At 41.2% G+C, this 26,219-nt stretch overlaps 1 protein-coding gene across 1 annotated transcript in view; it reads right to left on the bottom strand.

The window, feature by feature from the left end:
- The window catches only part of TRIM24 (tripartite motif containing 24), a 74,840-nt gene that overhangs the window by 24,444 nt on the left and 24,177 nt on the right, over positions 1-26,219 (bottom strand). The window contains exons 2-4 of the mRNA XM_057420725.1: positions 17,687-17,805; positions 3,006-3,153; positions 825-957 (exon numbers count right to left, since the gene is read on the bottom strand). Of these exons, the coding sequence (XP_057276708.1) occupies positions 825-957; positions 3,006-3,153; positions 17,687-17,805 (400 nt within the window). The remainder of the gene's footprint in view (positions 1-824; positions 958-3,005; positions 3,154-17,686; positions 17,806-26,219) is intronic.

The following is a 26,219-nucleotide window of genomic DNA, read 5'->3' on the forward strand; positions in this document are numbered from 1 at the left end:
GAACTGGAATCATCAAAAATTTGAGGAGAAAAAAAAAGAAAGGGATATAAATTCTAAGAAAAAGAAAATTGAAGAGGAAGACTGCAGTTATGCAGGAGCAAGGCCAACACTTCAGCCAACTGATGTTCACCTTGTTGGGTGAGCAAGTTCTTTGGGGGTTGCGTCAGGAATAACAAGCACATTAATATTTAACCTAAGATTACATCTGTCCCAGACAGGTACTGTATGTGTTAGCCAGCAAGATTATTGTCTTGTACTAAGAAGTTGTATATAATCCTGCTTTTCAGCTTCTACGGCCAGTAAGAGATAACCAAAAACCAGCAACCCAGAGGCCTGAGTGCTATAGTGTTGTCAAAGTACAGTACAGCCAAACTTTAGGTCAACTTTTCCATTTAAAGGGCTCTTTACAGGAAAAAAAAAACGCCCATTTGTTCCATTCTGAAATTCTTCGGTAATGTTCCATTATATAATCACCTTGTTCAAAGACAAATTAAATTGCACATAAGTGTACAGTTGCATAACACAGCCCCTGCACTTTAAGACTCTGAAGAGCTGCATACCAACAAATTCTATCCAAATAACTTGACAGTAAAGAAAGGTCTAGCACTTAAGTCACCAGATTAATAATGGGAAGAATCAGGCTTTATTCCAAACTCAGCCGCCACACTCTCAGATACAAACTCCCTTTATCTGTGGGCTTCGTTTCTAAGCCAAAGATTTTATTTTGCACTTTTTCCACCTGACTCTATTCCATACAGTTACAATCAACTTCAGGCTATCTTCCTGTAAGTGAGTTGCATAAAACATGTACTTTGTTTCAATACCTGTGCTCTTTGTGTTCTAGTAACTGACAGTCTCGGCAGGTCAACTTGTCACAGGTTTCACAATACAACTTCAACTGCTCCTTTTTGTGGTAAGGGCAAAACACAGGTCTCTGACTGGTCACACCAACTGCTTCTGTTGAATAAAGGAAGATGTCAGTCCAGTCTTCTGCAATTATTAAAGATTTGCATTCTTTTGTTTTTCCTTACCGCATTCCTCAACTAGACCCTACAAGCGTGTATCAGGCCACCTAATCAAGAATGTAACAGCTGTAAGCTCAAACTGCAATGTCTCACTCTTGATCAAGCATGCAGCTAACACCCTCTCTCATGGAGAATGCCTAGCACCAATTTTACCATACCTTATTGTGGCCCCACAAAACTATTTACAGAAGGAGTAGCCAGTATTGTTGCAGTTGCAAAAGACATTGCACAACCAAGCAAGTTCCTTTTTCTTAAATGGGAATTAGGAGATTGCTGATTTAAGTCATTACTGTGTTCCTTCTCAGTCAAATGGCTGAAAAGGGGTCTGAGGATATCAAGACACAGGCATTCAGAAGTGTACAATATACAGAACATAACAATCAGAAGTTACCAGAAGCACCCCTTCAGGACTCCATTCTAGATGGATGAGAGGTCCTACTTCAGTTTACAGTGGGCAAATACCAAAGAGCATAGGAAACACCACCAGATGATAGATATGAAATCTCTTCTTTAGAACAGCTGAACCAACAAAACTCAATTTGTTTCGAGTTAGATTGGACACTGAATTCATAAGGATTATATGGCCTCTGATGAAAATTGGCTTCACACTGCACTTGTCCTTCACTGCAGATCAATAAGGTTTCTTTTCCACACCCATTTGTTCACTTATTTTCATGAAACATGGAAGAAGTTATTTTCAGACTTGTATCCTTCAATCAAAGTCCAATTAATTCAAAATTCTTGGAAACTGACCAGCAGACTCAGAGGAGGCCTGCATGCACAGACAGCATTCCTACCACCAAGTCACACTGAATGTGACCAGCCAAACACTTTTACCTACTGCTTTTGTCCTCTCCTGAAAGTACACACAGTACTCACTTTTGATTAACCACATCTGAACATGGGATACAGAATACAGTATATACATTCAAAGTATCATATTGGGAGCTTCCCTTTGAACAATAAAGATTACAGAAGTAAAAGCTCATGTTGCATATAAAATTCACACGACTAGATATAATGGAATGAAAATAAGTATGTATTACAATACATATGTTTATAATAATTTATAACAATATATAGTCATTTATAAAAATTTTATAAATTTACAAGATAAATCATGCAAGTCCAATGGACTCACTAGCACGAGTAGAATGACAGCATCCTATTATGTTTATAATTGCCTGCAATGTCACTAAAAAACAAGACATAAGAGGCATAAACTGAAACAGAACAGGTTCTCAAGGAATAAAAGTACAATATTTTTAACCACAAGAACAGTCAAGATTTCTCAGAGGCTATACTTTACACGATGTCCACCCTTGTTGGTACTCAAGGCCCAAATGGATAAAGCCCTGAGCAACTTAATCTGATCTCACAGCTGACTGCTTTAAGCAGGCTGGACTAGAAGTGTAGACAAAAATTTGCAATCACTGTGGCTGAATGATAAAAAAACAAAATCTATGTGTATTTACTGGTTTAAAACACTTTGCATAAAAATATGAAAAATCGATTTCTGGAGTTTCTTGCCACTATGTAATGTATCTGACAGAAAAGCAGCTGCCATGTGCTCAGGCATGACAAAGATTCCCTTTTCAATAGCTATGTTATAATGCAGCCAATACTTAAAATAGTTTTCCTCTTTGTTAGGTGGACCATTTAAGAGATCCACTTCAATGGAGAGCTGGCAAAGGAACACCAGAATTTGTCCAGATGCTCGCAGCCTTCAGCAATGTAATTGAAATAAGCGTGAGGCAGGAGACTGCTAAAACATATCCATTCCCAACCAGAAAAATAACATAATTCCATCAATCCATATACACCAAAGGGTTACATCATAATTAATCTGTCTTTTTACATTTACTAGGATTAAGGAATTTATTTTTTTTAATCACTTTAAAAAGAAATGTGGTGGCCTAACAACACAGTTTTCCAGTGCTGACACATATTCTTTATGAAATTATATATCAAGTATGTTACCTGGAGATACTTCCTCTTTCTGTCTCACAGTATGATCCTTTGTAAACTTAACCCTCTGGTGAGCTCTGATGCAGGTCTTGCACAGCCATTCTACACATTCCACACAAAACCCATTAGCTTCTGCATTGTCGTCACAGCTTGTGCAGACCTGACATGAGAAAGGAGAGCTGGCTGTTAAAATAAATATGGAATATACATACAAGCTGTTGTTCATGTATCAGTGCACTTCTACAGTTTTCTGAAAACACTGAAATGAGAATGGAAAACTGCCTGAGGTACAGGAACACTATAAATAACCGCATAAAAGTAACTGAATGTGACTTTTCAAAGATAGTGGTCATTTTGTCAGCGTTACTCTAAAACCTTTACTTTCTGCCCAACACTGCACGCTTAAGTCATATAATGTTTCCTATATATACGATACACTTTTGTGAAATATTTACTCCAGACAGAGCACGATCAACACTGTTTCAAGTTTTTAGAAGCCTCCCTCAGTTCACACAGTACTGAACAGAAGGATACTTCTCAGGAATCTCTGCATCACTGCTTAGAGAGAGCATTCCAGTTAAGCTTATCAGTAAAGCTACCCCAGAACAGATTTGCAACCAATGCATAATAATTTTCAAACTACTGCCTGTTAATTCCTGGGCCTCTCTGGACTATACCCAAGAGATCTAGGAAAAAAAACATAAAAAGGAAAATAAACCTGAAAGCAGACCAAAACCTCTCTGCACAAAGTCAATACACACAAGAACAAAATCCTATGGATCCACAGTTTGAACAACAGGTTGAAAAGTATGAATGAAGGACACTACCACATGTCCGTAACTTACTTCATTTTTAACTCCTCCTTTAAAATGCCTCTGTAGTCATGCCTTCAAGGGTTTTTTGGTGGTAAACCCAGTGAACATGCTTATGCAGATACTTGCTCAGGTAATTACCATCCATTTCTATCAACATCTAGCACTGCTGCAAATGAAAGCCTCAAGATACCTGAAGATGTCTATACCCTACAGATCAGAGTGATGGAATTCTGCATGCAGGAACAACAAGGTGAAAATTTTATATTTTAGTCTAGTTTTCAGTTTGATTTAAATAAAAAAAAATAAAAACATAGCCAAAAAAAAAAGCGCCAACTCCTGCACCCACACGAGATAAATGTAGGTTAAGTTAAAGAGGAAGCAAGTATTTACATCCTATGCAAATATACATGTAGAGCTATGTCCCAGTTTCCCCTTCAAGAAAAAGAGGAAAATTAGCACAGAACTTGCCTTAGGCCACACAGCAAGTTACTGACAGAACTGGAATTTGAATATAGGCGTTCCAGATTCCCAGTGCTGTGCTTATTCTTCTGGATCATGTTGCCTCTCAAAGCAAGTATCTTCTGAGAAAGGAAGTGAAAACACAAGGGTTGTTGACCCCTCTCTGGTTGTCACTTGGAGTTTGAAGCAGTTCCTTTTCATTAAAGGTGACCTGCAAAGGAGAAAAAATTGGGCTTGTGCCCCTTTTTCTGTTTCTCTACAAAAAGGAGGCCTGAAAGTTTTATTTTTAAAAATCTATTTTTTTAATCTTCTATTTGTTTTTCCTTTTTTTCACCCTGTTCTCTTAACAATAAAATTCTAATCCTATCCAGTCTAGGTGACTAGGGAGAAATACAAAATTCAAGATGTCATTTAAAAGTCAAGAAAATGAAAGTATAGCAATTGAGAAGTTAATTGTAATTAGAAAACTGAAAATTTTACTTGCTCTTTTTGTTTCAATGATATTTTGGAGGGAAAAAAAAAAAAACACAACAACCTATACTTAAGGACTCAGCACAGCTTCTTGAAGAAAAAAAAAGAAAAAGAAAAGTTCAATTTAAAACAAGCAGGTACACTGAAGCATTACTGCAATGGTACATTTTCTCTGGCAGGAAATCCTATGAAAGTGTCCTGGGTTCAGCAGTAGCAGTCATGTTTTTCCTTTGTGTTAACTGGTGCAGTGCTGTGTTTTGACTTCTAGTTTGAGAGCAGCGTTGGTGAAGCCGATGTTTTCGGTTGTTGCTAAGTGATGTTTACCTTGACCAAGGACTCTGTGAGGCTCATGCTCTCCCGGGCTAGCCGGGGAGGTATTCCATACCACAGCACGTCATGCCCGGGGTGGGGGGTAACTGGGAGTTACCCGGAAGGACAGGGGCTTCCGGGTGGAACTCGTTTTTCTTGGCCGGTGGTATCGTATTCTCTTCCCTTGTTATTTTCCCTTATCATTGTTTTAGCTGATAGTAGCGGTGGTGATTTGTTGCTGGACTGTTCTTGTCTCAACCCGTGGGAGTTGCACTCTCTCGATCCTCCTCCCCGTTCCTCCGGGAGCGGGGAAGGGGAGAGCCCCGGTGCAGGGAGGGGGGAGACGAACACGGACCTTGATTGTTGTCAGCTCGGCACCACTCACTGGGAGTGAGTGAACAAGTTACCTGACTGGGTTTAAACCACGACAGTTCTTTTTTGGCGCCCAACGTGGGGCTCGAAGGGGTTGAGATAAGAACAGATCTGACTGGATTGAGAGTCACTCGTCACAATGCTGATTTATTGGCTCTCAAGGTTTTTCCTCTTGATCTCACAGTTTCAGTATACCATATCTTACGTCCATCCGGTATTGGCTGTATTAGTGTTTTTCAAGTGTGGGGCTTGGGCTAAGGTTTTTATCCCATTGTACTTTATGGTAATGACTTGTAATACAATAGAATCGTTGATCATGAAACTGATCTGGTTTATGTTCCCAGTGTGGTCACCACCTTTATACTTTGGGAGGTATATGATGGAGGTGCTTAGCAATTACACATCTTTTTTCTCCTTCTCAGGTGCTCAACCTGTGAAGGAGACATCCTTTTACCCTCCTAGTCGTCCCCCCAGACCATTTACATTTGAGAGTTTTGAATTTTTTAAATGGCCTTTTAATGCTCTTGAGACTTGTTTACTGATGGTGATGGGAATCACCATGCTAACACGCATACAGAGTGTGTTTTGCCCACTACTGATTTCAAGAATTAAGCAGATTCAGGTTTGGGTCTTGTCTGGGGTCAAACGACGATGTAGGAGGACCGAGAGATTTTCCCAGAGGCTGGACAGCCATGAGTGGCAGGGTGTGTGGGATAGTATGGGCAAGTATCTAGGTCAGTGGGCCCCTCCAGTATTTTGGAATTTCACTACCGAACAACTGCAAAATCCAGAAGAATTAGTAAAACACTTAAATGAGGTGTGTGGTCATTCTGGCCATACCAGAGATGGACAAATCACGGCAACGTGCTGGGGCTTGGCCTATGCTTACAGGGCCTTGTTCAACACTATCCAGCACCTTCAAAAGGAAAAGAATGTCGGCGGATTTGAGGGCAAAGTGACAGTCGCTACTCAAACTTTGGCTGCAATGAACTGCGCAGCTACCCCAGTGGCAAGTACAGCAGCTGCTCAAACTTCAACTGCAACAGACAGCGCGGTTACCCCAGCTCCAAGCACAGTAGCTACACCACCCCCAGCAACAAGTACAGTCGCCACTCAAACCACAGTGATAATCACTGCAGCCAAACCAGAGGACCAATTCGTACCAATATCAGTTGCCCCTGTACGCAAGAGAACAAGCAAAAAGGAGGCAAAAAGGGTGAAGCGAGATGAAGAACCAATGAATTCACCACCCGGTCCAGAATCTGATCAGGAGTCATCCTCACATGACGAAGAAGAAGAAGAAGAGGTAACTTCTCGAACTCGGACCTCAACCGAGCTGCGGAATATGCGAAAAGATTTTACCCGTCAACCAGGGGAGCACATCATCACCTGGTTACTCCGATGCTGGGACAATGGGGCCGATGGTCACGAACTAGAAGGTACAGAAGCCAAGCAGCTGGGATCACTTGCTAGAGAAGGGGGAATTGACAAAGCAATTGCAAGAGAGAAAAAGTCCCTCAGCCTTTGGAGGAGGCTCTTGGCAGCTGTGAAAGAAAGGTTTCCGTACAAGGACGATGTTACGAGTCGTTCGGCCAAGTGGACTACTATAGACAAAGGCATCCAGTCTCTGAGGGAATCGGCCATCGTAGAGATGATCTATCACATCAAGCCGAATAACGGGGATACACCTATAGATCCAGATGAAGTTGAATGTACACGACCCATGTGGCGAAAACTTACACGGAATGCACCGTCATCATATGCCCATTCATTGGCAACAGTGACCTGGAATGACATAGTACCACTAACAGTGGATGAAATGGTTCATAAACTCCGAGAGTTCGAAGACAATCTCACTCCTTCCATCATCTCAGCTGTGAAAAAACTGTCCCAGGACCTCGACAAATTGAGGGACGATGTATCTGATTTATCCAGCTCCTCACGTGTACCAACACGCGTCTCAGCTATTAACAAAAGACGTCCTATTGTTCAAGAGAGGAGATACAGAAGGTATACGCCACGGGGTACCCTATGGTTTTACCTGCTGGATCACGGAGAAGACATGACAAAGTGGGATGGAAAACCTACTTCAGCTTTGGAGGAACGGGTGAGTGAACTGAAGAGGGGAGCAAGGGCCAAGACTGATCGTCCCATGAGAGCTACGGCTTCAGTCTCTGGTGAGCAGTTTCCCAGATGGAGTGGAAGAGCTGATTTTACTCCAGCTCCTGTGATAAGGAAGAATAATCCCTTTCAACACGACTTAAGTGTCCAATGCTGTGACGACCATTAGAGGGGCCCTGCCTCCAGCCAGGTGGAGGTAGGGGACAATCGGATTTACTGGACTGTGTGGATCAGATGGCCTGGCACATCAGTCCCACAGAAGTATAAGGCTCTAGTAGATACCGGTGCACAGTGTACCCTGATGCCATCAAGCTGTCAAGGGGTGGAACCCATCTATATTTCTGGAGTAACAGGAGGATCCCAAGAGTTGACTGTGCTGGAGGCTGAAATCAGCCTGACTGGGAGGGAGTGGCAAAAGCACCCTATTGTGACTGGTCCAGAGGCTCCATGCATCCTCGGCATAGACTACCTCAAGAGAGGGTACTTCAAAGACCCAAAAGGGTACCGGTGGGCTTTTGGTATTGCTGCTTTGGAGACTGAGGAAATTGAGCAGCTGTCCACCTTGCCTGGTCTCTCAGAAGATCCCTCTGCTGTGGGGTTGCTGAAAGTTGAAGAACAACAAGTGCCAATTGCGACCACAACAGTGCACCGGCGGCAATATCGCACCAACCGAGACTCCCTGATTCCCATCCATCAGCTGATCCGTAGACTGGAGAGTCAGGGGGTGATCAGCAGGACCCGCTCACCCTTCAATAGCCCCATATGGCCAGTGCGAAAGTCTAATGGAGAATGGAGACTAACAGTAGACTATCGTGGCCTGAATGAAGTCACACCACCATTGAGTGCTGCCGTACCGGACATGCTAGAACTTCAGTATGAACTAGAGTCAAAGGCAGCCAAGTGGTATGCCACGATTGATATTGCCAATGCATTTTTCTCCATTCCTTTGGCAGCAGAGTGCAGGCCACAGTTTGCTTTTACTTGGAGGGGTGTCCAGTTCACTTGGAACCGACTGCCCCAGGGGTGGAAACACAGCCCTACCATTTGCCATGGACTGATCCAGACTGCACTGGAACAGGGGCAAGCTCCAGAACACCTGCAATACATTGATGACATTATTGTGTGGGGCGATACAGCGGAAGAAGTCTTTGAGAAAGGGAGGAAAATAATCCAAATCCTGCTGAAAGCCGGTTTTGCCATAAAACGGAGTAAGGTCAAGGGACCTGCACAGGAGATTCAATTTTTGGGAATAAAATGGCAAGATGGACGTAGACAGATCCCCACAGATGTGATCAACAAGATAACAGCAATGTCTCCACCAACTAATAAGAAAGAAACGCAAGCTTTCTTGGGTGCAGTGGGGTTCTGGAGAATGCACATCCCAAATTACAGTTCGATTGTAAGCCCTCTCTATCATGTGACCCGGAAGAAGAATGATTTTAAATGGGGCCCTGAGCAGCAACAAGCCTTTGAGCAAATTAAACGCGAGATAGTTCATGCAGTAGCCCTTGGACCTGTCCGGACCGGGCCAGATGTAAAAAATGTGCTGTACACTGCAGCTGGGGAGAACGGTCCTACCTGGAGCCTCTGGCAGAAAGCTCCAGGGGAGACTCGAGGTCGACCCCTCGGCTTTTGGAGTCGGGGATACAAAGGATCTGAGGCCAGCTATACCCCAACTGAGAAAGAGATACTGGCAGCCTATGAAGGGGTTCGAGCTGCTTCGGAAGTGATTGGCACTGAAGCACAGCTCCTCCTGGCACCCCGGCTGCCCGTGCTGGGCTGGATGTTCAAAGGCAGGGTCTCCTCTACACATCATGCAACTGATGCTACATGGAGTAAATGGGCTGCACTAATTACACAACGAACTCGAATAGGAAATCCCAGTCGTCCAGGCATTCTAGAAGTCATCATGGACTGGCCAGAGGGCAAAGATTTCGGAATGTCACCAGAGGAGGAGGTGGTGCGTGCTGAAGAGGCCCCACCATATAATAAACTGTCAGAAAGTGAAAAGCAGTATGCCTTGTTTACTGATGGCTCTTGCCGTATTGTGGGAAAGCATCGGAGATGGAAGGCAGCTGTATGGAGTCCTGGACGACAAGTTGCAGAAACTGCTGAAGGAGAGGGTGAATCGAGTCAATTTGCCGAGGTGAAAGCCATCCAGCTGGCCCTGGACATTGCTGAACGAGAGTGGCCAGTACTTTATCTCTATACTGACTCATGGATGGTGGCAAATGCCCTGTGGGGGTGGTTGAAGCAATGGAAGCAGAGCAACTGGCAACGCAGAGGTAAACCCATCTGGGCTGCTGCACTGTGGAAAGATATTGCTGCCCGGGTGCAGAACCTGGTGGTGAAGGTACGTCATGTAGATGCCCATGTACCCAAGAGTCGGGCCACTGAGGAACACCAGAACAACCAACAAGTGGATAAAGCGGCTAAGATTGAAGTGGCTCAGATGGACTTAGATTGGCAACATAAAGGTGAATTATTTCTGGCCCGGTGGGCCCATGACACTTCAGGCCATCAGGGCAGAGATGCAACATACAGATGGGCCCGTGACCGAGGGGTGGACTTAACAATGGACACTATTGCCCAGGTTATTCATGAGTGTGAAACATGTGCTGCAATTAAACAAGCCAAGCGGTTGAAGCCTCTTTGGTATGGAGGACGATGGTTGAAATATGGGGAGGCCTGGCAGATTGACTATATCACACTGCCACCAACCCGCCAAGGCAAGCGCCATGTGCTTACCATGGTGGAAGCAACCACCGGGTGGCTGGAAACATACGCTGTGCCCCATGCCACTGCCCGGAACACTATCCTGGGACTTGAGAAACAGATTTTGTGGCGACACGGCACCCCAGAGAGAATTGAATCAGACAATGGGACTCATTTCCGGAATAACCTTATAGATATTTGGGCCAAAGAGCATGGCATTGAGTGGGTATATCACATCCCCTACCATGCACCAGCCTCTGGGAAAATCGAACGGTACAATGGGCTGTTAAAAACTACACTGAGAGCGATGGGTGGGGGAACTTTCAAGCATTGGGATACACATTTACCAAAGGCCACCTGGTTGGTCAACACCAGAGGATCTGCCAACAGGGCTGGCCCAGCCCAGTCAGAACTTTTACATATTGTAGAGGGGGACAAAGTTCCTGTGGTGCATATGAAGAATTTGCTGGGGAAGACAGTCTGGGTTATTCCTGCTTCAGGTAAAGGCAAACCCACTCGTGGGATTGCTTTTGCTCAGGGACCTGGATATACTTGGTGGGTAATGCGGGAAGATGGGGAAGTCCGATGTATACCTCAAGGGGATTTGATTTTAGGGGAAAACAGCCAGTGAACTCAATTGTATACTGTTGCCTGCTGTGTAATGCTTTTATAGCCCATCAACTAGATGTCTCCAGGTCACCAGCGACTGGCCCTGACTTCCTTCCAGCCATCATCCCAACAGAGAATGAACTTGGAACATCATGGACCGAATGGACTCAGCAGCATTATAGGGATTGGTCCATGCACTAAGAAAATGATTTTTTTTCCTCTTGGTCTGTATGTATATGGATGTATATATGTGGGAGAGCGATGGTGTATTGAAAATGTGGGATCTGAGCACGACGTGAATGGTATGGAATAAGGGGTGGATAATGTCCTGGGTTCAGCAGTAGCAGTCATGTTTTTCCTTTGTGTTAACTGGTGCAGTGCTGTGTTTTGACTTCTAGTTTGAGAGCAGCGTTGGTGAAGCCGATGTTTTCGGTTGTTGCTAAGTGATGTTTACCTTGACCAAGGACTCTGTGAGGCTCATGCTCTGCCAGGGAGGAGGGGAAGCTGTGAGGAGGCAGAGACGGTCAGATAACCAGAGGTAGTTTTGCAAGCTAGAGTGGAGAGTGAGGGATTGGGTATTTGTTTTTCCAGTGCAAAAAAAACCCCAACAGTGAAAACAAAATAAAGAAAAAGACAAATAAAACACAAACAACAAAAAAAAAAAAACCAAAACAAACCAACAGAACAAAAAAAGTACTTCAGGCATTCTCTAAACCAAAAAAAGCAAAACAAAGACAAAACAAAAACCAGGGGTGGGGAGAAGAAAGAGGCAGGAGCCCAATTAAAAATAATAGTAATATAAGAAATGCAGAAAAAAAAAAACAACAAACAAACCAAAACCCAGATCAGCCTTTCCAGGTCACCTTTAGCAAACTTGGGCAAATAAACTTGCTACATGCCAGGGCATTTAAGTAAGTTCAAAAGATTTTTGAAGTTAGTCATTCCTCCTAGATTCCAAGACCTTCATCTATTTTCTTTTTTCGATATGCTTCAGGGGCTTTTTTCAACTGGTTTGACCTGCTATAGTTAGAATGAAGGCTGTCATTCAGTAACCAATAATCAGGCGGTGCCAAATGAACTGCAATTCCTCCTTTATAGTCTCAAATATATATATACTCCAGCTTTATACATCAAGTGGAAAAGAGTCATTTCTACAATTTTTCACAGACATCGTAACTCATGCTGTCAAAATAGCTGTGCCTTCTAGGTAGAAACTAGATTCCCTTCTACTCACTTCTTATTTGAAATACCCATTTCCAGATATACCTTGGATTTTGCTAGAGAACTCTTAGTTATTACAATAAGTCATATAGCCAAAGTACATGAAGTACAATTACTACAAGTATTTGCTGTGGTCTTACAAAACACAAAACTTATTTCATTCTTATTTTTGTGAGTCATACAAGCAATGCTTCAGTGATTTCAAAGAAAACTCTCCCTAGTTAACCTGTAAGCCTTTATTCTGGTTGGACAGATATTTATTTTTAATTGAGTTTCCCTTGTAATTATATTTAATTCAGTTACTAGTTCTAGTATTTATAACCCCGGGAAGTATTCATTCAGCCTTCATTCAAATGTAACGAAAGCTGAAATTACTCAGCATGTTGCAGGTAAGTACCATTTTTTCTGTTGTAAAAGCTTATATATTTACTTAAAAACAGAATTACATGCAAGGAGTTGAGATAATAAAACTGTCTTTTCAACTACTATAGTAACTAACCACTCTTTCAAATAAATATACTTTGAGTATTAAAGAGATTAAATGAGCAAGCAAAGGTTTCTGAGTTTCAAAGGAAAAGAGCAAAGTAGTCCAGTGGAATATTCCGTGAACTAACATTCCAAGCTTCATCAGTGTAAATTAGACTCAATTGTTTCCTTCATTGGATACTGCCCTGGTTTTGGCTGGGATAGTTAATTTTCTTCCTAATAGCTGGTACAGTTCTAAGTTCTGGCTTTAGTCTGAGAACAACACTGATAACACATCGATGCTAAGTAATGCTTAAACTCTGATCAAGGACTTTTCAGTCTCTCATGCTCTACCAGTTAGTAGGGGCACAAGAAGCCAGGAGGAAGCAGAGAGAGGACAACTGACCCAAACTAGCCAAAGGGGCTACAGCACATCATGCCCAGTATATAAACTGGGAGGAGTTACCTGGAAGGGAGATCATTCTCAAGGATGGAATGGGCATCTGTCAGTAGGGGGTGAGGAATTGTACTGTGCATCACTTGTGTTTATTGGGTTTTATTCCTCTTTCATTCTCTCCTTTTCATTATCATTTCCATTATTAAACTATTCTTATCTCAACCCATGAATTTTACCTTTTTCTGATTCTCCTCCCCATCCCACCAGGGGAAGATGGGAATGAGTGAGCAGCTGTGTGGTCCTTAGATGCCAGCTGGGGTTAAACTACAGTAGATCCAAAAAACATTGATGCTAATAGTTACATAATTACCTCACGGCGCACACACAATTACCAAAGATAGCACCTGGGACAGCCACCCCATATGTAACTCTAATACGAACCACATGCTGATGTCTCAAAAATGCATGAATCCTGATCAACATATTGTCCTTTCCCCTATATCTAATCATCAGCTGCTTCTCTTTGAAGCACAACAAAACCTTATCATGACTTGAGTATATTACTCACTGCCAGTGGGCATGGCTACAGCTTTGATAAGCTATTTAGCATACCAGTTCTTTGGAAGAATACATGGTGGAAGAATACATGGATGGCACCATACAAAACCAGGTAAATTTTTTGTTCTAAATTGTCCTCATTAATTACCCTATTATGCCAGTCAGACTTGCTGTCTTACTATCCAGATCTAGGAAGACATCTGGACTTGTACCTTGTTGTGTTAGTACATTCCCAGTATCTCACAAAGTCCAACTGTTCCTCATTCCTACTACAACATTTCAAACTCTCAGGTCAGTAACTGGTAAAGATACAGAAAGTGTTCTTACTATCAAAAATAATTTTACATATGATCTCTTTTGGACACAGAAGCTGTAAGAATTAGGACCTAAACTAAAACACATTACTCTATATGCTGCAGCAACATCAGTTATCACTATGATCTTCTGCATCAATCTCACACTTTGCATTTTTACTTTCATGGCTTTCCACATCCATTAAACAATTTTCTTCTGTTAAGTTCCTAGATTTCCTTCACTTGTCCACCCTTTAGTCTTATTCAAATTTAGAATTTGCTTCAGTAACATCTCCTGGGCTTGAAAATCCTTTGCATTCAATTTCATGAATCAAGTCTAATTAATTTATTTTTTAACTTCTCTCCAGCATTCAATACTTTTGCTGAGACTTTTAGTAAATCATAAAGTGAAAAAAATATAAAGGATCTGCTCTTCCCAAGTATTTAAGTTCCAGCTGCCTACAACCTACAGTGATTCTTTGAGAAAGATCACAAATGCATTTCCCGTTAGTCTCTCTTCTTCTGGAAAGCTTACTATGCTAATAGCCAGCACAAAATCCTTAATGTTCTCTAATGTTAGCCAAGGAAATTCCTTGCAGAACACATACTAGGGAGTTTTACACTTTCTTTATGCTTACTTCTTTTGCCACTGAAGTTTGCAGCAGTAATTGCTAGAAAGCATAGCTATGTAAGCAGAGTACTAAACTGCCAAAATCAGGCTCAGATAAGATAAACATGATTTTAGACAGATGGCTAGCACGTTCATGGGTTCTAGTTATTATTCTTATCCCACAGTGCCAGGCTCCATGATATTTTATGATATTTTAGCATTAGTACCCTTTTAGAACTGAAACAACTGATCACTGAATTTGAAAGGGGGGTGGGTTTTTTTCTGCTGTCTTGAATTGAAATAAACCAGTCTTTCCTGACAACACACATACACAGGCTACTCATAGATATGGACCAGTGGTTCTAAGCCACCATGTCACTTGCAGAAAACCTACAGCTTACCTCCAATTCCAATTTCTTCAGCATCCCGCTAAAGCTACTAAACTATCAAAGCCAAACTAACCAGTAGAAAATGTCTATAAAATGTCTATCTCAGTAGAAAATGTCTATAAAATAGCCAAAGAATTTGGATGATCCGTCATCCAGTACTCTCTGCAAGTCTCAGTATCTTTTCCACTTCAGTTCCTCTGATCTGTTCCCCACCTTCCTACTCGCATTTTTTTCTCATTTCTCTTTGCTCCTTCCAAGACAAAACAAGACAGGCCAATTAGAAGGATGCTCCTGCCTTAAACCTCCTAACAGTACCGTTGAACAAGACACTGATCTATTTAAGTGTTATTAACTTCACTATTCCACACAGGGAGCTTTATAGAATGGTGCAGCTTTTTTTTTTTCTCCTTTTGTTCCAACGTGAAAGTCCAAAAAAACTTCATTACCAGACCAAAATAAATCTACTCAAACAAAACAGAACTATGTATCATTCAATTCCAGGAGGTAAGGCACACACTTACTTGGCAGGTATCTCACAAATCATCTAGCTCCATTTAAAACAAACAAACCAAACCAAACTAAACCCCAAACCAAAAAAAAGGTCAGCAAGTGTGCTGGTCTGCCTTCAACTGCTGCAGAAAGTATGCAGAGTTCAGCCAGGGAATTTAGCTGAAGAACAGACATGCTTTCTGAATGGCAAGCCTGCTGGTTTTTGTTAGGGAGAGAGAGAAACAAACATGGAAGGGTAAACAGAAGTCTGAGGAGGGAACATCAGGAAACACAAATGCTTTGAAGAACCTCCCTGACGTTTGCTTACACAATGGATGATTCCACAACAGCTGCTGAAATACGTGGAATTTCTCTGTATTTGCCTCCAGCAGATCAAGATCCAAAAGGTAAACAAAAAAGACATTTCCCTCAATTCCAAGGAAGCGCCTGACTTACCCTGACATCACTGACTGAGTTTGGCACATACACCAACTTTTGACACGCTATGACCCACTGGAGTCCATCCAGTTGTACATGATTATGATCAACATATATTATTATGATCAAGAATATAAAGAACCCTTCTTGAATTTTCAGTTGCTAATCCAAGTCTCAAAGGCATCAACTGCCCACGTAACTTTCGCTGAAAGTAGGAAAAAAAAACCCCAAACAAACCACCTCACAACCCAACTTTGTGACTAAACGCAGGAAAAATAATTGTACTTCCATCATCCTTCCCCAGAGAAACATCTTAGAGGACTTGTTACATAACTGAGCAGAGGTTATGGCACAGGCCCAAAAAAAAGTTCAGGACTGCTGCTGCATAACAAAGTTATTTTTTATCTTTTTTTTTCTTCCTGATTTTAAAGTCTCTAAAAAAGTTCTGATCAAATTTTCAATACAAGATGGACTATTAATTTTCTCAGCCTTACTGTTAGAGTATTGAGAGAACTTGTGTAAATCTCACAACCACCTCCAAAACTCAGATGTTTTCCTGCAAAATCCAGGAGGAAAAACAAACAAAACCAAAACAAGCAAACCAAACCCCAAATAAAACAAGGAAAAAACCCCACAACAAACCAAAACACACACAAATGCAAAAAGCTGTCCTACATTAAGAGAACACTGCTTGTACTTCTGGCAACTCCCAAATAAGATTCAATTTCTGGTAGGGTCTATCATTTCTCACAAATCCAGCTGTAAAGCTCCTTATAAGCTGAATGCAGATTAATGATTTTCAGACGTAAGTTAATTCCTCTTCCTCAGAGATTATGACAAAATTTATGCCCTTAATCATCAGTGAGCTTGTATCACAAACCTGACTAGGTGCTGTCACCTGTTCCTGAGTGACATACTCATTTATAGATGTAAGCACAAATTCCAGTTAAGCTTTGAGAGAAGCAGAGTACATAATAGAGGACCTGTAAGAAGCTGCCCCCAAGACAAATGGATCTGGAGCCAGTGGTACAGGTCTCAAGCAGAAAACTAAAAAGAGGCATTTTCAAAATAAAAGGAGACCACCATCCAAATGTTGGAGGAAGAGTTGAAATGCAAGCAACGTTGACATAGCAACCCTGTGTACTATTATTATGAAGAATGCAGCAACATTTAAAGAAGCTGATTTACAGTAAGTTCCTAGAGTTCAATAAAAAGTTTATGAGTAAAGAAATACTTGACATACTCTGTTACTAGCTAAAAATGAAGACATGCAATATTTTGTTACCAGAAATAGCTAAACTGTGATACTATAGAGACGTGATTTATTAATTTGGTATGCTTCCACATTAGCACTCTTCTCCCAAAAAACCATCATGAGGAAAAACCCAGTATTACTATTCTTCCAGATAAGCAGGTTCTGGTTTTATGAGATGGCTATTATTTGACTACAAAAGGAACAATAAGCTACCTACATAAGAAAAGCAAGAAACCACTACAACATACCATCTTCCTCAGTTAGAAGTCTGAGCCTCTATTTAGTGCTATGCTTTGTCAGTGATGAGATTTAAAAAAAAAAAAAAAGGCCGATTTAACTAGAGGATTCCATTTTACACTGGGATCCCTTAATACAGTGTTGCTCAGGTTTCTGTTTCAAAAAGCGCTTTAAGTGCCCTGTCCTAAGTATAGGAACTTCCACTCTTATGCCCACCCCTTACTTACAGTATCAACAATACCAAGCAATATAATCTTGTATCAACAATTAAAAATAGTTCAGAGTAAGAAAACCACTTCTTCCCATGTGCTTTCATCAATTTTAACTGGTTTTTTAGAGTAGCTACCCCATGTGATGACTAGGCACTTGAAGTATTTTTCTGCTTATAAACAGCAAAAAGGCCACACAGCAAGCAGTCAAGGCTACTCATACACATCCAAAAGGTGTTGATTACATGTTAATGAACTTACCTGATTTGATTTCTCAACTGTGCTACTGGGAACCTCTGTGGTATCCTTCACAAAAAAGTTATCTATGATGTGTCTCTCTGCACATTCCTGACCACAAATTGGACAGCGGATAACACCAACTGGGGAAAAAAAATAAAAACTGATTATGGTTGTGCAACTTAAGACAAGATATATCAAACAACTTCAAAGACAGCTTGTAAGGATAAATCTTTAAAAGGATGTTTTAATACCTTCTTGTGAATAAGATGTGAGTAAAAGCAGCTAATTCACATTTATCACTGAAGTAACCTTTACATGTTATTCCCTCATGGTGTGTTCTTTCAACCAAGGTCAAGCACCTTTTTGTTTCTTTCCTATAAAGTACTTGCCATAATCTTACAGAACATTAATTCCTTTTCTCTAAAGGGAAACTATTCCGTTTGAAAATTTGTTACAGAATTGATTAAAGTAAACACATATTAGTGTGGAGTATTAGTGACACTATTACATACACACCAGCAGTGTGAAATGACTGACTTCCAACTACATAATATGAGGAAATGAAATGTAAGAAATTTTATTTTCATTATTATTTCAATTTCATAATAAATGAGGCAAGTTCTATAGAGGAAGAACAGACCTGTATTAACATTGTGAGTATCTTTATACTAAGCAAGGGAAAACAAGCACAACAGACATAAGAATAAGCAAACACAGTCATCTCCCTCCACTCCTCTGCAAGACACACTGGGGAATAATTCTAAGACAATAACATTAGACTCCAGGTTGAAGAAAGACCTGAGAACCAGTCATCATCATCATGGCTTGACTTCAAAAACAAAGATTTGGGAAGGGCTTTAGCCATGCTTACTACAAACACGCTGATGACTGAAAAGGACAATGTGAGATAGGCAAATCCGGCTGCAAAAAGCACAACAAAAGGTCTCCTTGGGTGGTATAGGCGGGGCGCGATTCTTTCTACTTTGCCTTTTCTCCTCGAGACTAGTTCTGCGTGAGTTCTCAAAGGAGTCAGTGGCACTATGTATGGTGCGTCTCCAAGTCTCCCAATTGGAGGCCAAGGCGGACCACTGATGGTAGTCAATATGGCCAAGGCTAAGGTACTGTTTCAGGGAGTCGTTATATCTCTTCTTTGGGGCACTTCTCTTGCGGCAACCGGTGGCAAGTTCACCTTAAAATGTTATCTTAGGGAGGTGGTGATCCTTCATCCTAGAGACGTGCCCTGCCCAATGCAGCTGCAATTTCAGCAATATGGCCTCAATACTGGTGACTCCTGCCTGTTCGAGGTCAGTAACATTTGACACACAGTCAGTCCAATGGATGTTTAGAATTGTACGGAGGCAACGCTGATGAAAGCGTTCAAGGAGTCGCAGGTGATGACAGTAGATGAACCATGATTCAGACCCATATAAAAGAGTAGACAGCACAATGGCTCTATAGACACTAATCTTTGTACCTTTCTTCAGATGTTTATTGCACCAGACTCTTTTATGGAGTTTTCCGAAGGCTCTATGTGCCTTTGCTATTCTGTTGTCTATCTCTTTGTCGATCGTGGCATTTGAGGAAATAATGCTTTCCAGAGATCTGAACTGCTGAACTGACTTAAGCTCTGACTTGCCAATGGTAATGTGGGGATGATGGTAATCTTCTTGTGGTGCAGGTTGGTAGAGAACTACTGTCTTCTTCAAGCTGACTTCCAGTCCAAAAAGCTCAGCCGCCTCTGCAAAGCAAGATGTTAAACGCTGCAGATCTGCTTCTGTGTGCGCGACAAGGGCGGCATCGTCAGCAAAATGCAGTTCACGGACCAGAGGATTTACAGTCTTAGTGTGGGCCTTCAGTCGCCTTAGATTGAATAGGCTACCATCAGTACGATATCGAATATAAATGCCGTTTGTCCATCGAGGTCTACCGTAGCCCTCTGGAGCATCAGGCTGAGGAAGACTGTGAATAAAGTTGGTGAGAGAACGCAACCTTGTTTCACACCTTTGGTTATTGGGAAGGGCTCAGAGAGTGCATCGCCGTATCTGACTTGCCCTTGCTGATCCTCATGCAACAGAATAATTATTTTGAAGAACTTGGGGGAAAACCTAATCAGCCAAAATTCCAAGATCAGCCACAGGCCTTCTCTGCTCATAGTGTCAAATGCTTTGGTGAGGTCAACGGAAGTTACATAGAGCCCCTTATTCTGTTCTCTGCACTTTTCTTGCAGTTGTCTGACAACAAATACCATGTCTGTGGTACTTCTATTAGCTCTGAAACCACACCGACTTTCAGGTAGAAGTTCTTCTGCGATAGCGGGTACTAGTCTGTTCGACAGTAATCTTGCAAGAATTTTTCCAGCAATGGAGAGCAGAGTTATACCTCGGTAGCTTGAGCAGTCTGACTTTACACCTTTTTTCTTATACAGAGTGATGATGATTGCATCAGGAAAATCTGATGGTAATTTACCTTGGTCCCAACAGCACACAACTAGCTCGTGAAATTTAGCATTAAATGCTTGGCCTCCATGCTTCCAGACTTCAGGTGGGATTCTGTCAACCCCAGCTGCCTTGCCAGTTTTCACCTGCTGTAGAGCCTTAAGAGTCTCTCCCATAGTAGGGGCTAAATCCAATTCATTTTTCAGCGGTTGTTGTAGAATGTGCTGGATTCCTTTGCCTTGGACTACACGGTTAGCACTAAAGAGTGAAAATGTTCAGACCAACGATTCAGGATGGAGATTTTATCTGTAAGAAGCATTTGGCCATCTGCACTAAGTAAGGGGCTTTGAACCTGAAATGTTGGTCCATACACTGCTTTCAGAGCCTCATAGAATCCTCTGTGGTCACCCAAATCTGCACGTAATTGAGTCTTTTCTGCTAGGTTGAGCCACCACTTGTTCTGGATGTTTCCAAGTTTCTGTTGGAGTTTGCTACATGCAAGACAAAAGGCTGCTTTTCTTACATGGCAAAGTGGCTGAGCGAGGTGTGCTTGATGAGCAGATCTCGTCAGCAATTCCTGGACCTCCTGGTTGCTATCGTCAAACCAGTCTTTGTTTTGTTTTTTTTTTTTTTTTAAAAGAGAACCCAATGGATTCTACAGAGGACTGCAGGATGCTATTTTTAGTATGTTGCCAAAGCGCTTCAGGATCTATAAGCTGATCTTCAAGCCTAGTTTGAAGGTTAGCCTGAAAGCTGTCCCTCACTGCAGCTATTTGGAGATTATTAACATTGAGCCTCTTCCTCGGAATGCTGCCCCTCTTAGGTTTGGGCTCGAAGTGGAAGTTAAGTTTGCAATGCACAAGGTGGTGGTCTGTTTGACATTCTGCACTAGGCATCACTCGGGTGTGACATCACTCAATGTAATGCAAAGGCTTAAACAATGAATAATTTTCTCAAGAGAAGAAAAAGGACAAAGTCAAGGTCAAAACTTGGGGTTTAACAATGAGTAGAACAGACTGAAATGGAAAAGATCTATACAAACATTTTAAAGTAGACACTTTTCCTAGCTGCAGAAAACAGAACGTCTTATTAGCACTGAGGCTTGTTAATCATCCAAGGAAAATCTCTATGCATTAACATCTTGCTTTAAGAGAATTATCACAGTCATTAACTCCCCAAAAAAGCTAATTGAAACTAAGTTAGGTTAAAATAATCACTTAAGAGGTGGAAGTCACCATGCAAAGCTAACAGTAGAATAGTCACGAGTCTAGAGATTGATTCTAGACATACAGCTGCCATTTGAGAGAAGGCACAATCGTAGGGCCTTAAAGAAAATCAGAAGCACCGTTTAACTCAGGGAATTTAACACTAGTATATAATTCATCACTTGCATATTTAACTAAACCTGAATGGGCTTAATTCTGTTCCTGCTTCACTTTTATAATAAAATGTAGAAGAAAGAAACTACTCAAACATTTTGTTTTCTGCAGAACTTAATTCCTTACTCTAAGTGCATCATACAAGATTTAAGTAACTTTTTCATTACGTTCTTCCAACGCATGCTAGAGATTTAACTGGCCAACCCACTAGAAAGCAATTCTCTAATAAAAGTCCACCAGTTTTACTAAATTAGGTCTTCACTCTGAAAATTTAGCTGGTAGTTTTCATCACTTGTATACAAGAAGGTATTTTATCTGAAAGGCTACGATGTTAAGCCTGCTTTCATTATAATTGCTGTTTTGCAAGTCTGCATTTCAATACATATTTGTGTAGCTTCCTTTGATAGAAAGTCTGTAGTTTTGGTTAAAACCCTTGTAAAATTTTTATACCATCATCATGAAGGATAATTAAGAAGTCCAATTCTGGTGTATCAGGTAGTAGAACTCCAATGACAGTATTCCTCCTTTTATTAAGCAAATCAATTTACCACAGTCAACAGTGAACAAACCTCTTAATATTCAAGATACATGCTTGCTGAAAAAGACTATTTTTTACATTTTTCAATAGTGCCTATTACAAATTGCCCTCTGTTCCTCCACTGCTTATTCCTGACCCTGACAAAACACAGTGCTCTGTGTCAGCGTAAGTGACTGGGCCAGTCTTTGCTTGTGTTTGGGAGCTGGATATAGAGAAAGAATGAGACAGGCAAACTGATTCAAACATGGATGTCTTTCTCCAGCTCTCCCAAGCATCACCTTCAGTCCCCAGTCTGCTTCACTGACCAAATGCACTGCTGTTTACACTGAAGCAACATGAGAAGCAGGATGAGGATGGGAAAAAGCCAACACTGCCACTGAAGATTAAACATGGAACCACTGAAACAGATTAGTTCTATTAAGCTGATGTCATGGTTTAACCACTGCTTATAAATCAGCTCAAATTGAAAACATGGTGAGCAAGGAAGGGGCAGGGTACAAGTTAGGAAAAGTGTTAATGTAAATCAAATGTTTAATCTGCATGCTCACCAATAGAATACTGCCAACTACATGTTCAATAGATGACAAATTCTAGACTGAGATGAGAGAAGGAGAAAAGGAAAACTGCCCAAATCTCTCAAATCCTCTTGAAACTTTTTCTAGAATTCCTTACGCTGTCTACCCTTAAGTCAAGGTTTTATTCTGCAACTGTGTGTGGGTAAATTTGCTTTTGTTCTGATCCTGGATTGATGACTGCTACACAAATCAGTTTTAAACTAGGTTTAGTCAACCTCAGCATCATGGGTTTGAGTGAAAATACCTAGTATCATGATCTCAGTGTGTTACAGCCAGCTTACATTGCTAGGCACACAGCTGGCAACAAAGGCCTTTTTGGCACAAAATGTAAAATGCAAATTTGTCAGGCAGTATTTCTTTCAGGTCCTTATCTACCGTTTCTAATGTATCCAAGGCTTTTTCAGTAACGTACTGAAGAATATAAACCATGTGTGGTCTTTTCCTCTCCACTCTCCACATCAGAAATGGAAGGTACAAGCAGGGTGCTCTGTACACATGCTTTCATGCATGGTGCTTTTGAGACAGAAAGGCTCATGGCAAGCAACAGTGCCTAACAAACTCATGCAGATTTGTTTCAGAACTTCAGTCTAGCCACCTAGAGACACTGGAATTTCTATCCATGCTCCTTATCAGTAAACAAATAGTACAATGAAGTGTGCTGCGTGATCGCCACAGTCCTGCAGAACATGGTGAGGGGCTGGCAGCTCACCAGAACCCATGTAACTAAGAGAGACACTAAGTTACTGGGAAAGAAAACTATGGTTTACAATGAACCCTGAATTGAGAACTTAGAAAACTGGAGATGAAAGACAATGACTATTCTGGAATTAAGTGGAAAACTTGAGTAAATATGAAAACAATACATTTAAAGGTTAAAAAGGAACACCGATTACGTTCAAGGAAAGACACATGCTCTAAGTTATCAGAACTCATAGACAAACATATCTCCGTTTTAACATCAGCATTTTACTGACTTTGTCAGCATTACCGGTCATAAGCAAGTACTAAAGCTTTTTTCGCAAATCATAATTTTCAAGTGAATTCTTACTTTGCAATAATAGTTGCAGAATTCAGTTTTTTGTACAAAATGATAAAACTACATATAGGACAAGCAAAGTTTTCAGCCATGCATCCAATACAAAAAGTACAGGTGTCAACTATCACAGATCTGATGGCATTTGCTTACAGCTGAAAACGCATCAGCACAACCCTAAGAGCACACACCTGTAAACACCAAGCTGCAGAGATTTATAAACAAGAAATACTAGGAAAAGGAAAGTTACTGGATTTGTTCAGTTTCTGAGGATGATGCATAACAGTCAGGTTTTTTCATGTGCAGAGTCCTCTTTCAGAATAATGTTTGGGCAAGCAACACAGTGCATTGCGTTCATATATCCATGGTTTGGTAACAGGGGCAAGAGGGAGCTGCAGGGGTGTACTCTGGGAGAAGACGCTGAGGCAGCCCCCATGTCAGATAGAGCCAATTCCAGCTGGCTCTGAGATGGACCCACCATTGGCCAAAGCTGAATTCGTCAGCAACACTGGTGGCACCTCTGTGTGGGTGATTAAGGGTAAAAAACTGCAACAGCACTGGGAGAGTTAGAAGGAACTGAAAGAAACAGCCCTGCAGAGATCAGGTCAGTGCAGAAGGTGGGGAGAAGGTGCTTCAGGTGCCAGAGATTCCCCTGCAGCCTAATGAGCAGACCATGGTGAGGCAGGCTGTGTCTCCTGTGGAGGTCCCCAGGCTGCAGGAGGTGGATATATGCTGAAGGAGGCTGCAGTCTGTGGAAAGCTCATGCCAGAGGAGGTTTTGTGGCAGGAACTTGCAGCATACAGTGGACCCACACTAGAGCAGCCTGCTCCTGAAGGACTGTACCCCACGGAGAGGACCCATGCTGGAGAAGGTCTTGAAGGACAGTATTCTGTGAAGAGACCCCACACTGGAGACAGGAACAAGTGGGTGGAGGATGAAGTGGCAGAGAAGAATTGCAATGAACTGACCACAACCCCCATTTCCCATCCCCACTCTACCACTTGAGGAGGTAAATTTGGGAATGAAAGAGTGAAGTTGAAGAGACGTGTGAGGGGCAAGGCAATCGGGTTTTTAGATTTTATTTTTGTGTTCATTTCTCACCATCCAAATCTATTTCATAAAAATGGAAATGCTGTACAATAAATATCAACACACTAATGAGTTGACAGTTTAAATAGTTTTATCCCTACTATCTCAAATCCTGTTGCTGATAATGTATTTTGTATGTACAGAGATAATTTGATATACGAACCACAGACCTTGTTTGAAACCCTTTTTTCCTCATCCAATTTTCCAGTACAAAGGCTTAACTCAAGACCATGGACAAGTATGCCTCTCCTAGATACAGTGGTAGTAACAAAACACAACACTGCACACTAAGCATTACTGCACTCCCCAGCCTACTACAAGTCCTGATAGAGGAGTTTGACTTCTTTAGATGCATAAAAAGTAAAGCTGGTTTAAAATCATAACTGACAGTATAAAGACAGATGGCTGAAGCAAACACAGGAACACACAAGAGCTTTTTGCTAACAAGCCAACAGGTGCTGTAGCAAGCAATTAACTAACTTTTTTTGAACAACCTAAAGGACAGTGGTATTTTCCAAAGATATTTATGCTTGTATTTCATTAAAGGGTTACAGTAACATACAGGAAGAAGGAATGCAACACAAAGGCAGCTTTAATAAAGCTGCAGCATCCAGCATTTTTTTACTACATTCAATATATGTATTTGCTTTTAATGTTCATTGGTACGCCATTTTTCCTAATAAACATTTAATTACATTTTTAACTGTTCCTTAAGCATGCATAGAATGGCATTCCTAAATTTACCTCTGAATTAGTTAACATTTGTTCCACTGAGTCCCTCTGCACTTTCCTACTGTAACAAGGAAACCCTTTTTGGGTTTTTCTGAAGTGTTTGGAAGCAATCATACAATCGCTTTCTAAACATGCTTAATCTTATTGCCAGCACTTACTTCCACTTGTTTCAAGACACCTGCTTTCTGAAAATTATATCACAATTTATTTCAGTCCTTTCAAGGTTGGGAACCCTTGCTATTCTATTATGGTCTGTTCAAGAAAATTCAAATTCTGAGTAGCAGGATATTAAAAGCCATTTAGTTGATTTCTTATATAAATTGGTAAGGACAATCATTCATCATCTAATGAAACTATAAGAGAAGCATACTATGACATCAGAACAAGAACTACATTACTGCTTTAAAGAAAAATTCCCCAAACTTATTGTTCATTTCCCAACTACTAACTGCTAAGGTACTGCCAAGTACATTACCAAGTAAGCCCAAACCTAGTATCCTCACAAAAGAGGAAAAAAAACCCAGTACCTTTATTTAAACATTGTCAGATAAATTATAATGCACTAGCAGTAGAAACAACATCAGATTCAGGTTAGCGTTCTGGCTAACCTTGTTCAGGTTAAGCATGTTCCTGGATGCTGATGCTCTACTGTTTATCCTGATTAAATCAGGAGTGAGGAAGACCTCTAATTCCACATTAATGTTCCAATGCTCAAGTAATTCTTGATCCAACCAGCTCTAAAGAGCTTTGAGATATTTGTGTGTGAACTGAAC

Source organism: Pezoporus wallicus, unplaced genomic scaffold, assembly GCF_028554395.1.
Source record: "Pezoporus wallicus isolate ANWC-B61680 ecotype Strahan unplaced genomic scaffold, APGP_CSIRO_Pwel_v1 contig_2871, whole genome shotgun sequence".
NCBI classification, from domain to species: Eukaryota; Metazoa; Chordata; class Aves; order Psittaciformes; family Psittacidae; genus Pezoporus; species Pezoporus wallicus.